The sequence below is a fragment of the Musca autumnalis genome, unplaced genomic scaffold (genome assembly GCF_047663935.1).
Source record: "Musca autumnalis isolate F117 unplaced genomic scaffold, ASM4766393v1 scaffold_2, whole genome shotgun sequence".
Classification (NCBI taxonomy): Eukaryota; Metazoa; Arthropoda; class Insecta; order Diptera; family Muscidae; genus Musca; species Musca autumnalis.
The window spans coordinates 1,370,701-1,385,426 of NW_027411755.1; the positions used below are offsets into that span (position 1 = coordinate 1,370,701).

The 14,726-nt window shown below is 37.5% G+C and overlaps 1 protein-coding gene and 1 long non-coding RNA gene across 2 annotated transcripts in view; one reads left to right on the forward strand and one right to left on the reverse strand.

Annotated features, from left to right (window-relative positions):
- LOC141393501 (uncharacterized) overlaps positions 1-14,726 on the forward strand; it is a 590,028-nt gene that overhangs the window by 409,351 nt on the left and 165,951 nt on the right. The window lies entirely within an intron of this gene.
- Positions 6,693-8,228, reverse strand: LOC141392112 (uncharacterized). Its single transcript, XM_073965066.1, has 3 exons — positions 7,827-8,228; positions 7,596-7,770; positions 6,693-7,539 (listed from the first exon to the last, which is right to left on the reverse strand). Exons 1-3 carry the CDS (start codon positions 7,944-7,946, stop codon positions 6,908-6,910), a joined length of 927 nt encoding a protein of 308 aa, XP_073821167.1. The 5' UTR covers positions 7,947-8,228; the 3' UTR covers positions 6,693-6,907.

Consider the following 14,726-nt stretch of genomic DNA (forward strand, 5'->3'; position numbering starts at 1 on the left):
ATATTGTCTATTTTCAATTCTAAATATCCTACTCTGTAAATATTTAAAATTGTATCCTTAGTCCCAATTTACATTAAACGATTTTTCTTGCGGCAATTTTTCTCGTTCTCTTTTAAACTTGCCTCTTGCGTTTATACAGGCAATTCTGTTTCTGCAAGTTTTGTTTTCAAAACAATGAAAATAATGTCAAAAACGAAAAATATAAAAGGAATTGCCTGAAAATTGCCGGTACGAGCAATTTTTTTCCACTTCCATACCCCTTACGTGTCTCTCCTACAAACTTGCCGCAAGTAAACTCGCCTAATGTAAATTGGGACTAAATATTATGAATTCTTTCTATTGAATTTATATACTTTGTACCATTATTTCATATAAAATATAGAATAGAATATGTGCCAAAATTTCCAGTCCATCGGACAAAAATTTACCGAGATATGAGCTTTCGAAGGGAAACATTTATTGTGTTTTGTATGTAGCATAGAAACTATAAACGTCTTTTCCTCGAAGTGGCACTTTAGATGTTTTTGTGGGACTATTGTACACATAAATCATGTGCTTAACCGAGAGAGTCTTAAAAAAACTGCTGACGGAGTCAGAAAAAATATCAATTATGCACGGGTTTTGTTTTTGTTAAAATTGAAATTTTGATTTTAACTGTTCAAAATTTTTAAAAATTGAATTTTTTAATTCCTTTTCGATAATGGACAAGATTATTAGGTACGTAATGATCCCACAAAAATATATGCTGATCGGTTTATTCTTTTTATACCCTCAGCCTTTAGGCTAAGGAGGGTATATACACTTTGATACGATGGAAATGTGCCTCATCGAAATAATGATTTTAGACACCAAATATGTTTGGACGAAATGTGTTTCAGACAATTTGGAGTCGATCTAGACATGTCCGTCCGTCTGTCTGTCCTGCTGGCTGGAGCTCACGATAACTCTCGAACGGATGAACCGATTCGGTTGAAATTTTGGATTTTGTAATATTTTGTCCAAACTTAGTTTAAGTTCGAAGATGAGCTACATCGGTCCACTCCTTCCGGTACCTCCCCCACGAAAGTTCGCAAATGTTCGGAAAGTTTGTGCGCACGATAACTCTTGAAGGGAGTGACCGATTTGATCCTTACTTTGTATAGCGTAAACTTTCTACCAGAGTAATATCAGGTTCCAATATGGTCTCAATAGGTCCACTCCTTCGAGTACCTCCCACACAAAATTTCGGAAAATTCAGTTTAGGGCCATCTCTCGAATCGCTTCGACTTTTGTTGCAACAACTTGTATTTACTGAACTCCATACGATGGTACACATTTCATCAGCGGCAAGTTCATACTTCCTGAGAAAATAGCCTGAAAGATGCAAAAAGCCCCTATGACACCGAGTGTAGTGGTTGGATCGCAAGATAACTCTCGAACGGATCTGCCGATTCGGTCCAAAATATGGCCTTAGTAATATTTTGTCCAAACACAGCTTAAGTTTGAAGATAAGCCATATCGGTCCACTCCTTCAGGTACCTCCCCCACAAACGTTCAAAAATGTTCGGAAAAATTGTTCGTGCGGTAACTCTTGAAGGGAGTGGCCGAATTGGTCTATACTTTACACATTCTAATATATCTACCAGATATAGATCAGGTTCAAATTTGGACTATATTTGTCCACTCAATCCGGTACCTCCCACACAAAATTTCGGATAAGTTCACTTTAAGACACGCTCTCGAATCACTTTATTTTTGTTGAACAACTTGCATTCGCTGCCTCAATTACGATGGTAAAAGTTTTTTTAGGGGCAAGTCCATACTTCTTGAGCATACAGCTCGAAGAGTGTAAAAACCCCCTATGGCACCATATGTTGTGGCTGGAGATCCATTTACATAATGGTCAATGTCGATCCATTCCTTTTAGTATCTCCTCCGCAAAACTTTTGATCTTTAATCCTAATCAACGTTTTCGTCGGTTCAAACGCCCAAAATTTTTAAAACACCCTAAATACTTACGTATTTTGGGAAAAATTTGTTGCAATATACACAGGCTGAGGGTATATCTCTGTCGGCAAAGCCGACTGATACTTTTTTACTTGTTCAAACTACAGTGGGTACCGCAAACTGCTTTATTAAAAACAGTGCTTTATAAGCGGGCATTCGAATGTAACATTTTCAAAAAAAGAGAAGGTAACTTAAGGTTTAATAGATTTTTTATAATAAATTCATGAAAATGGCTTTTCTCATGCTTATAAGTGGCCATAACCCCTTAAAATAGCTTTACGTAACGATACACAACATTTGAATTTTTCATGATTTTTGGTAAAGTTGTGCCCCCCCCCCCCCGAAATGAAATCCTGCGTACGTCCCTGCCTCTCTTCATATTTTTCTCTTCGATAGCAGCACGACACTCCTGGTCATACCATGGATTCCTTGGTGGAGGTCTCTGGTATACAAGTACTGATTTTGCGGCTGTTTACAGCTTACCGATGTCCAACTTCCGTGTTGTGTCTGTTCGCACTTTGTTTGCTACGTTTAATCTGGTACGTACCTTTGCTGCAACAAGGTTGTGGTCCGAATCTATGTTTGCTCCTCGGAACGATCATACATCCAACACGCTTGATGCATGTCTTCCATCTATCACAACGTGATCAATTTGATTTCTTGTTCTTTGATCTGGCTACAGCCAGGTGCCCTTTGTAACGTGACCGTTTCATATACCCCTACACGCATTCATTTCCATCAACTACAAGTGCACAGTTAGCATAGTTGATACATTTAACTTCGGTGAATTTATCTACAATCACTGTTACACAACAATTCTCATTCACTCCGCATAACTACCCGAATATGTATTCCGGTTTTATTCACCGAAATCGTGGATCACCAGCCGAACAAAGTACGAACAGACGTGTGGCTCGTCCGCAGTCTACCATACTAGTTAGCTACGATTCGACCCAGCTCATAGCAAGCTCCCAGCTCTTAGCAAGCTCATAGCTCTTAGCAAGCTCCCAGCTCTTAGCAAGCTCCCAGCTCATAGCAAGCTCTCAGCGCTTAGCACGCTCGCAGCTCTTAGCAAGCTCCCAGCTCATAGCAAGCTCCCAGCTCATAGCAAGCTCCCAGCTCTTAGCAAGCTCATAGCTCTTAGCAAGCTCCCAGCTCATAGCAAGCTCCCAGCTCATAGCAAGCTCCCAGCTCTTTGCAAGCTCATAGCTCTTAGCAAGCTCCCAGCTCATAGCAAGCTCTCAGCTCACAGTCAGCTTAAGCTCATAGCCAGCTCCATGCTCTTAGCCAGCTCCCATTAACCGATCTCTTCCGAGCACTACCAAGCCGAGTCACACACACGACGATTGCCAATGAGCCGACAGTAACCCGAACACTACAGAGCCGAACACACACACACACACGACGATTGTCAACGAGCCGACAGTAATCCGAATATTACAGAGCCGAACACACACACGACGATTGTCAACGAGCCGACAACGATCCGAACACCACAGAGCCGAGCCATACACCCGACGACTGCCGAGTTGACAGTCACCCGAATAGCCGACAGCATCCGAATACATCAGAGCCGACGCAAACATACACGATTGCCATCGAGTCGACAACAACAACCCGGCTACCATCGAGCCTATTACAACAACGCAATTGGCACTGGTTATCAACACACACATCTCATCCATATTCCTCACAAATATTGTTCGTATATCCAACACCAACAGTTTTATAATAAATATTGAAATTGTAAACAGTCGTGTTTTTACTTAAGGTTTGTGGGTCCTTAGGTCAACCCTGGCAGCGTCTGAGCTTACCTCAGCCCTAGATAAAACCACCCGTTATACCTTTTGAATATCAAGATGCTTAAATCTGGTACTGCCAACTACCATGTTTCTTGCAGCTGCAAAGTCTATCAGCCTCATACCATTGTCAGATGTTTCACTGTGGGGACTGAATTTCCCGACTGTTGGGCCAAAGATATACTCCTTTCCAATTTTGGTATTAAAATCGCCTCGTATAATTGTAATGTCATGGGCAGGGCAACGGACATAAGTTTCTTCTAGGCGCTCGTAAAATATATCTTTGGTCTGTTCGTCCTTGTCTTCAGTGGGAGCATGAGCGCAAATAAAGCTGATGTTGAAGAATTTAGCTTTTAATCGAATTGCAGCAAGTCTTTCATTCACTGGGCTGAAACTGGGGACCAGATGTTTATACCTCTGACCAACTACAAATCCGCAACCAAACTCATGCTTTGTGTCATGGCAGTGCGTCACCTTTAGGTGTTGTTGTGACGCCTTTCCCAATCCATCGTATTTCCTGTATGGCAGTAATGTCGGCCTTGTACTTTTCAAGTACATCTGCCAATGCGTAAACTGCACCTTCTCTATAAAGAGTGTGAACATTCCAGGTGCAGATTCGCAGGTCATGGTCCTTATAACGTTTGCGGGGTTCGTCAACTTTAGAGGGGTTTGTTTTTTCATTCGTTTTTTCATAGTAAGCTGTTTTTTCAAAGGGAGGGTTACTAACCCGACGCCCAAACCCAAGTTTTTAACGTTCTTATGGGAGAATGCGCGGCACATATTAGCTCATTACCTTTAACGGGTGTTAAAGGCTGTTCCCCAGGTGACACCACGGGGAGGTCAGTGTCCACTTGAGATGAAAGAGGGACCAAGATAAATCCTGGGCTTTGCCATGTTAAAGCCGGTCAGGACCGTTTCTTGGTATCTTCCACCCCCTACGTGACCTGGAGTAGGGGAGAAAACCAAAGTTAATTTGATTTAGACTGCAAGAACAAACGTTCTTTTGTATCCTCCAATTAAGTAAGAAATTAGGGCAAGCGAGTTCAAAAACTTAAGAGATTTTGTCAATGGCACAGAGTTTTAAACTGTTCAAAATTTAATGAATAATTTTCCTTTTTTAGACTTCCGTTATTAGAGCGCACAACAGGCCTACCCCGACTTAAGTGTATGTCCATACGGACATGTGGCGATTTTTATATCGCCCCTCTTTTCAACATAACCTAACCTAATTAATATTCACTTTGAGAACGATTGTAGACAATACATAACTTAAAATTAAACTTCGAACATAAAACCATTAAAATTAAACCAACGTTTATTTATATTTATCTTAAACTCAAGTAAGACCAACAAGACTAATTTTACTTTATTAAACATTATTTGAGAAATCTAATTTATTAAAAATGTTCAATATTTTACAACGTTTTTCGCTTTAGAACATTATTCAATGCCACTTTATTTGTGACACATTAGCGGTATTCACTCATAGTTGTAGATTTACAACTCTTGTATATGTACTACGGTTTTTTACAACGAATCGTGAACGCCTTTTTGTGAATATTGTAAACAAATCAAAACAGCTGATTTTTGTTTTTAGCCGCCAATTTGTAATTGTGTACAAAACATTGTGCTATTGAATTTTTGAAATAAATTAAAAAATATTACACCTTAAAATGCCTAAACAATCTCGTTGAAAATGCAATTGATCAAATTGAATTTGAAGAGATAAAAGAATGCCAAGGTATGTATAATTTTGAGATTATATGAAACAAATGTAAAATGCTCTGAACTTTCTGCAGCTATTTGTGATCAAGATATTATTGACCATATTATGGATGAAGTTATGGAGGACTTAATCTTGGTCTCATCATACCGCCGAGGAGTGTATAACACAGTTCCAAAGTCAATGAAGTGGTCTGTTGATATCTTAACCCAAATAGATGATAATCGATTTTTAGAAATCCTAAGAGTTAGTCGTGTTGAGTTTTACAAACTTGTCGGCATGATTTCTGATTATTCAGAATTCAACCAACCTCGCTCATGTCAGCAATTTCCAATAGAGTATCAATTAGCAATTGTGCTGTTTAGACTTGGGTCATATGGACAAGGAGCATGTATAAAAAAAATTGCAGCGTTTTTTGGAGTTGGTGATGGTGGAACCATTGACAAGATAACCCGAAGAGTTTTTAATGGATTTTTAAACTTACAAGCACAGTTTATATATTGGCCGGATGAGGAAGAAAGAACATCTATTGTTGCAGAAACATATAACGAACTTCCCTTCTGTATAGGCTATGTAGACGGTACTGAAATACCCCTATCAGAAGCTCCTGTACTTGACGGAACATCATTTTTTTCGCGAACACATATATACTCGATTAAAGCGCAAGTTATTTGCGATTATAAGCTACGTATTCGTCATGTTGTTGTTGGGAACCCAGGCAGTGTTCACGATTCCAAAATATTTAAAAATTGTGAAATCTATAAACAACCGCAAACATATTTTTCTTCTCACCAATGGATAGCAGGAGACTCAGCTTACTCTCTTTCGTCAAATGTTATAACACCCTACAGAAGCAATTCAAACCAAATGGATATACAAAAACGAAAAAGATTCAATAGAAGACATAGCTCTTATAGGGTAAGAATAGAGCATGTCTTTGGTATTCTAAAAGAAAAATTTAGCAGCCTAAAAAACTTAAAAATGCGGATTAATTCTCCCGAAAACCACACATTTTGCTGTCAATGGATCGTTGTTTGCTGCATTTTGCACAACATTTTGTTAAGTCCAAGAGTAGCAGGCGAATCTGAACTTCTTATTGAAGACGAAGATATTAACGAAGATCTTGAAGCAGTCGACGAAAATAGTTCTTCAAAAAATGAACTTAAAAGACACGCTATATATAGTTTGATGTTCGATTAATTTATTTCATTAATTGCCAACATAACTTTTACACAAAAATAACAAAATAAAAACCATTTCATTAAAAAAAAAAACAAAAAATAATTCATTTTTTATAAATATGAGATCAAGTAAAAACAAAATAAAAAATAACGTATAGGTACATAGCATTAAACATAAATATTCCATTGTGATTAAAATATCACCAAAGCTTTATAATTCATAACCCGTTTTGGGATGTACTTTTATATTTTAATTCCAATTCTAAGGCCCGTAAACGTTCTTCTTTTTCAATTTCCATTTTCTTCAGTTCATGTTGCTCCTTCCTTTCCTTGATGCTTTCTTCAAATTGTCGTGTTTTTAAATCAAATTCCATCTTAAATTTTTCTCTTTCAAATTCAATTTTTGTTCTTAAAAAATCATTTCTTTCGCTTTGTATAGCTGAAAGTTTGTCCAATGCATTTTTAGGAGCACATCTTTTTAATTTAGAAGCAAATTCCTGCACGGGTTTATTTTTTTGTCCTGACGTAGATGACGAAGTTGTTGGAGGAGATCGAGAAGTTGTTGGCTGAACCTCAACGCAGTCGCCTTCTGAAGAACTTAGTGCTGGTTCCTCTTCTAATATCATATATTCACGAATAGAAGTTAAAGAGCAGTCATCAATCGTAGAGCTATTTTCAAAACCACAGAAATCAGATTGTTCATTCAAGGAACTTTCGTGTTCTGGAGTACTACTAATTATCATGTTTGTAGTAACAGCACTATCGTAAACCGGAAACTGACATTCAGAATTTTTGGCCCCGAAAATGTTGTGAAGTTCCTCATAATATCTGCACATTTTTTTTAATTTTTCTGAAACAAATGTTTAAACTTCAGTTTCCATAAACTTTTAATACGATAATACTAACCTTGTACAGATGAAGCATCATTTTCAACTAATCCTGCTCCTGTAGATTTTCTCCAATTCTCCGCTTTGATGTAGGTCCTTTTAAGATTTTTTATTTTCCAGCGAATGAGGTCCCAGGTCGTATTTAATCCTGTGGATTCTATTAGCTTCCTATAGAAAATTTGGGCTGTCGGTTTCTAAAACAAAAGGGTAAAATTAGTACATGCATAAATTGTTTAAGCAACAAACTTACCTCAAACTCGTGATGCTCCTGTAAATATTCCAGCAATATCTTAACCTCCTCGTCAGTCCATCTTTTATTTTCTGCTTTTTTACGTGTTTTTTCTAAAACTTGCTTTTTTTTGGTCTCCATTCTTTTATGTGTTTAATTTCTGCGCTACAAAAAAACACCGACACAAAACAAAACTCGTAACGAAGTGGCGGCAAAACAATCAGCTGTTCTCTACACCCTTGTAAAGTACAGTGAAATGTTTACAAGACTTTTAGGTCGAGTAAATTAACAACCCTGTGGTAAATTAAACTTTCATGTATTTTGTTGTTGTGGTGTTGTAAACACTTGTAGATCTACAATGTTAACAACATGTACAAGATCTACAATGCCACTTTACAACGATGAGTGAATACCGCTATTGTTGTATTTACCTAACTTCTCACGAATTTCTAGACATATTTGGTGTGATATGTAAATATTTGGCCAACAAAATAAACTCGCACACACAAACACATTCATTTATTTAATGCTACCGCAGCCTCGACTCTCTTGCAAATAGAAGATGCTACAGAATTTCTCATTGCCATTTCATTTTGTTCATCTGATGTTGTAAAATTCATGTCCTTCAAAAAAAACCAAAAATAAAAAAAAATAATTTATGACACAGATCCGTTTCACATTGAATGTTCAAATCACGTCTCTATGAATCAGTGGCATGGAAGTGTGTGTGTGTTCACTGCACATTCCCCACACATGTTCTGTGGTTGATTATGATGAAGAGGGGCTTTCAAAATTGAAATTTCAATTGTAGATCCAAAATATGCCGGGCCCACATTGCCGTTTGCAATTTATTGGTAATGATAGTAGTGTGCGAATGCGAATTCATGTTACAAATTCTAAGGCTGCAGGCTATGGTAGATGGTTTTCATTATTTTCAGATGAAAATGTATTTTAAAACTAATTTCATGTTGCCATGCAAGATATGTAACACTTTTTATATTCATGTCACAAGGTGTAAGAGGATTCCATTTTTGGAACTTTTAAGAAGGTTTTGGCTTGTAATTTTAATGTTTGAAATGAAATTTAAAATCTATAAATCAAATGGATATAAATCTTCATTACGTTCAGGTTCAAAGTTTCGATTCATTTATACTTTTTAATATTTTAGTTTTATGCGAGATATCTTTCGCAATGGTATTTTCAAATTTTGATGTGTTTGAGATTTATGTATGAAAATACCTCTTCTGTTTTGTTGGAATTGCTTGGCTATACTGTACTTCTTGAGAGTTCCAGTTTATGCAAACATTGACTAAAAACATCATAAAGATTTGTCATATTTTCGTATAATACCAAGCAACATCACATTTTCAACGGTGGCACAAAATTCCTCTCAGGGTAATGTCGGCAACATTTGCGAAGTATTTCGGCCATCACTCGGGGCGCACCCATTGATATGAAGGAATTCTCCCTTGTTCCTTTGGTGTAGAGTTGTGTAGTTCCGGAACGAAATAGTTTCAAGGAACTATTCCGGACAAGGAACTATATCCGGCTCTTTCATTTATATAGTTCATTTAGTTCATATAGTTCCACCCGTGCATATAATTCCTTTCATTTCCTTCATTCCTTCATCATTCAGATGCGGCCACATTGGTAAATAAACGTAAATCACATCCTCGTTACATTGCTGCAATTTTTATACCCTCAGCCTTTAGGCTAAAGAGGGTATTTACACTTTGATACGACCAAAAATGTGCCTCATCGAAATAATGGTTTTAGACCCCAAGTATGTTTGTACGATATCCGTTTCAGACAATTTTGAGTAGATCTAGCAATGTCCGTCCGTCTGTCTGTCTGTCCGTCTGTCTGTCTGTCTGTCTGGCTGGCTGGTGCGCACGATAACTCTCGAACGGATCAATCGATTCGGTTCCAATTTTGGGTATCGAAATATTTTGTCCAGATTCGATTTAAGTTCGAAGATGGGCCATATAGGTCCACTCCTTCAGGTACCTCCCCCACAAATGTTCAAAAATTGTCGTAAAACCTGTGCGCACGATAACTCTTGTAGGGAATAACCGATTTGGTCCATACTTTGCACATCGTGTAATTTCTACCAAACTTAGATGAGGTTCCAATATGGACTCAATCGGTCCACTCCTTCGGGTACCTCCCACACAAAATTTCGGAAAAGTTCAGTTTAGGACCTGGTCTCGAATCGCTTTGATTTTTGTTTACGCAAGTTGTATTCGCTGTCCTCTATGCGACTCTGTAAGTTCCATTAGGGGCAAGTCCATACTTCCTGAGGAAATAGACTGAAAGTTACAAAAAACCCTGTGACACCGTGTGTAGTGGTTGGAGCGCAAGATAACTCTCGAACGGATCTGCCGATTCGGTCCAAAATTTGGCTTTCGTAATATTTTGTCCAAACTTAGTCCAAGTTCAAAGATGGATTATATCGGTCCACTCCTTCCGGTACCTCCCCACAAAAGTTCGAAAATGTTCGGAAAATTTGTGCGTACGATAACTGTTGAAGGAAGTAACCGATTTGGTCATTACTTTTCACATTATGAACTTTTTACCAGACTTAGATGAGGTTCCAATATGGACTCAATCGGTAAACTCCTTCGAGTACCTCCCACACAAAATTTCGGAAAAGTTCAGTTTAGGATCTGCTCTCGAATCGCCTTGGTTTTTGTTGTACCATCTTGTATTCACGGTCCCCTATACGAAGGTACAAGTTTCCTCAGGGGCAAGTCCATACTTCCTGAAAAATAACCTGAAAGTTGAAAAACAAACCCTATGACACCATGTTTATGGGTGGAAGCGCAAGATAATTCTCGAACGGAAATGCCGATTCCGGCCAAAATTTGGCCTTCGTAATATTGTTTCCAAACTTAGTTTAAGTTCGTAGATAAGCCATATCGGTCCACTCCTTCAGGTACCTACCCCACAAAAGTTCAAAAATATTCGGAAAAATTGTGCGCACGATAACTCTTGATGGGAGTGACCGATTTGGTCCATACTTTACACATTCTCATAATATCTACCAGATATAGATCAGGTTCAAATATGGACTATATTTGTCCACTCCATCCCGTACCTCCCACACAAAATTTTGGATAAGTTCACTTTAAGACCTGCTATTGAATCACTTTGATTTTTGTTGAACCAACTTACATTCGCTGCCTCAATTACGATGGTAAAAGTTGTTTCAGGGGCAAGTCCATACTTCTTGAGAAAACAGCCCGAAGGGTGTAAAAACCACCTATGGCACCCCCATGGTCTATGTCGGTCCATTTCTTTAAGTACCTTTTCCGCAAAATTGAATTTTTGAACTTTAATCCTAATCAACATTTTTATCGGTTCATACGACCAAAATTTTGAAACCCCTAAATACATACGTTTTTTTGTGAAAAGAGTGTTTCAATTTGCACAGGCTGAGGGTATATCTCTGTCGGCAAAGCCGACTGATACTTTTTTACTTGTTTTATTATACCCTCAGCCTTTAGAATAAAGAGGGTATTTACACTTTGATACGACCAAAAATGTGCCTCATCGAAATAATGGTTTTAGACCCCAAGTATGTTTGTACGATATCCGTTTCAGACAATTTTGAGTAGATCTAGCAATGTCCGTCCGTCTGTCTGTCCGTCTGTCTGTCTGTCTGGCTGGCTGGTGCGCACGATAACTCTCGAACGGATTAATCGATTCGGTTCAAATTTTGGGTATCGAAATATTTTGTCCAGATTCGATTTAAGTTCGAAGATGGGCCATATAGGTCCACGCCTTCAGGTACCTTCCCCTACAAATGTTCAAAAATTGTCGCAAAACTTGTGCGCACGATAACTCTTCAGTTTAGGACCTGGTCTCGAATCGCTTCGATTTTTGTTTACGCAAGTTGTATTCACTGTCCTCTATACGACGCTGTAAGTTTCATTAGGGACAAGTCCATACTTCCTGAGAAAATAGCCTGAAAGTTACAAAAACCCTATAACACCGTGTGTAGTGGTTGGAGCGCAAGATAACTCTCGAACGGATCTGCCGATTCGGTCCAAAATTTGGCTTTCGTAATATTTTGTCACAACTTAGTTCAAGTTCAAAGATGGATTATGTCGGTCCACTCCTTCCGGTACTTCCCCCACAGAAGTTCGAAAATGTTCGGAAAATTTGTGCGTACAATAACTCTTGAAGGGAGTAACCGATTTGGTCCATACTTTGCACATTGTGAAATTTCTACCAGACTTAGATGAGGTTCCAATATGGACTCAATCGGTAAACTCCTTCGAGTACCTCCCACACAAAATTTCGGAAAAGTTAAGTTTAGGACCTGCTTTCGAATCGACTTGGTTTTTGTTGTACCATCTTGTATTCTCTGTCCCCTATACGAAGGTACAAGTTTCCTCAGGGGCAAGTCCATACATCCTGAAAAAAGAGGCTGAAAGTTGAAAAACAAACCATATGACACCATGTTTATGCGTGGAAGCGCAAGATAATTCTCGAACGGAAATGCCGGTTCCGGCCAAAATTTGGCCTTCGTAATATTGTTTCCAAACTTAGTTTAAGTTCGTAGATAAGCCATATCGGTCCACTCCTTCAGGTACCTACCCCACAAAAGTTCAAAAATATTCGGAAAAATTGTGCGCACGATAACTCTTGATGGGAGTGACCGATTTGGTCCATACTTTACACATTCTCATAATATCTACCAGATATAGATCAGGTTCAAATATGGACTATATTTGTCCACTCCATCCCGTACCTCCCACACAAAATTTTGGATAAGTTCACTTTAAGACATGCTATTGAATCAACTTACATTCGCTGCCTCAATTACGATGATAAAAGTTGTTTCAGGGGCAAGTCCATACTTCTTGAGAAAACAGCCCGAAGGGTGTAAAAACCCCCTGTGGCACCCCCATGGTCTATGTCGGTCCATTCCTTTAAGTACCTTTTCAGCAAAATGTTTGAACTTTAATCCTAATCAACATTTTTGTCGTTTCATACGAGACCATTATTGAAACCCCCTAAATACATAAGTTTTTTGTGAAAAAAAGTGTTTCAATTTGCACAGGCTGAGGGTATATCTCTGTCGGCAAAGCCGACTGATACTTTTTTACTTGTTTTTATGTCAATTCATCCACTAAAAGATGAAAACAAAAGAAAGAGAAAGGTTCGTTAAACTATTTCATTCTCGGAACTATTTGGAATGAAGGAAATAAAAAGAACGAGGAACGAGAAAGATGCATTGAACTATATCGGACTAGGAACTATTTGGAACGAAGGAAATAGAAAGAACGATGAAAGAGAAATTTTTATTGAACTATATCGCTCTCGGAACTATTTGGAACTATGGAACTATATTAAGGAACTATTTCCTTTTGGCAAAAGAAACTAGAAAGATCGATCCGCTCCAGGAACTACATTGCCCAACTCTACTTTGGTGATGTTTGTGGAAACATATGAATGTGTACCCATAATACCCGTACCACGAAAATGCTTGAAAAGTCAAAATTGTTGACACATCAGAATAGTTTGGAATTCTCAAAACTGAATAAGTTACAAGTAAGGAATTCATTACAGAAATTAATTATTTCCGCTATGTATCTACTTTAAATAATGCAACAAAAACACACAAAAATAATTTAACAACACCGAATTCACATTTTGCTATATATATATATCAGGTATTCATCATCATCGCTATTCATAATAATTTTCTTCAATGTAAAAACTGAAAAGTTATTTTCTTAATTGCGATGTCTTGAGGGGAATGAGATGACAAGATTATCTATACCCTATAAGTTAATCGACAAAAAATATGTTTCAATCTTCAACAAAATCTACCGGTTCAAAGTAGAATTTCATTTCATTTAATTTTTTTTGGTTTAATTGCGACCTGGAGATTGATTGCAATGTAACCATATCCACATTGTGTTAAATAACATAAGAACTTGGCGCACATCTGTTAATCATTTGTGTACACAAGGCACATTGTTAGCCACAGATCGGCATTATAATGTGTGGGTCTCATTACATTATATGATCAAAAGAGTGTTTAAATCTGCCGTATTTGTTTCAAATTTGTACTCTAATTTGTTTAACATCAAACTTATTTTTGTTATAAACTCTTGCAGCCTTGATGGTACCTTCGTTTTATTATTTTATAACAGTAAAAGAATTGAAAAACTGGGTTTCTTACATTTTAAAATTTAAACGGGCATATCTTCTTTTTTCACTACGGATTTCTATTGATCACTTTTTCTATTAAAGGGGTGAATAATATCTTCCGAATAAGCTATTATTTGTTCAAATCGGTTAATAAATGTGATGGAGATCGCCCCAACCATATCGATGATGATATCGATTTGAACCGCATCAATCTCGATAAGGAAACATAATCGAAGATTGCACATCACCAACAAAAAAGTTACTCTTCTTCTTTACGTTGAAAGGTGCGGATCGTCAGATCAATTGAATTGTGTTTTTTTTTGAAAATATTTATTTAAATAAATAATATATATATTTATTGACCGACAGCGTCAATTTGATTGAATTGTAATTCAGTGCAAAGTGTTTTCTTTTGTTTACAGACAACAAAACGTAAGTATCGTCAGAATACTTGTTGTGTTTGTTGTAGTTTGCAAAAGGTAATATTGTTGTTCGTCTTTGTGCAACAATAATTTCGGTTCAAAATCTACTCTGTAGAATTTGAGCCCCTACAAGTCCTTTCGACCGTATTGGAACTTGTACATGGTCCTTCGAGTCCTAAAATAAAGAATCGGCTGATTTGCCAAATTTTTTTCCAAAAAAAAAGCATAAAAATTGCATAGAAATTGTTGAGAAAAAAAAGTAGAATTTGTGTTTGCTTGTCTGTGTTCGTATTTGGCGGCTTTTGTTGTTTGTTGCTGTGATTGACACACACAA

Excerpts from the sequence above, each read along its gene's own strand:
- LOC141392112 (XM_073965066.1), bottom strand. The coding sequence starts at position 7,946 with ATGGAGACCAAAAAAAAGCAAGTTTTAGAAAAAACACGTAAAAAAGCA. Across the intron at positions 7,771-7,826 it reads AGGAGCATCACGAGTTTGAG|AAACCGACAGCCCAAATTTT; the intron begins GTAAGTTTGTTG and ends CTTTTGTTTTAG. Across the intron at positions 7,540-7,595 it reads TGATGCTTCATCTGTACAAG|AAAAATTAAAAAAAATGTGC; the intron begins GTTAGTATTATC and ends CATTTGTTTCAG.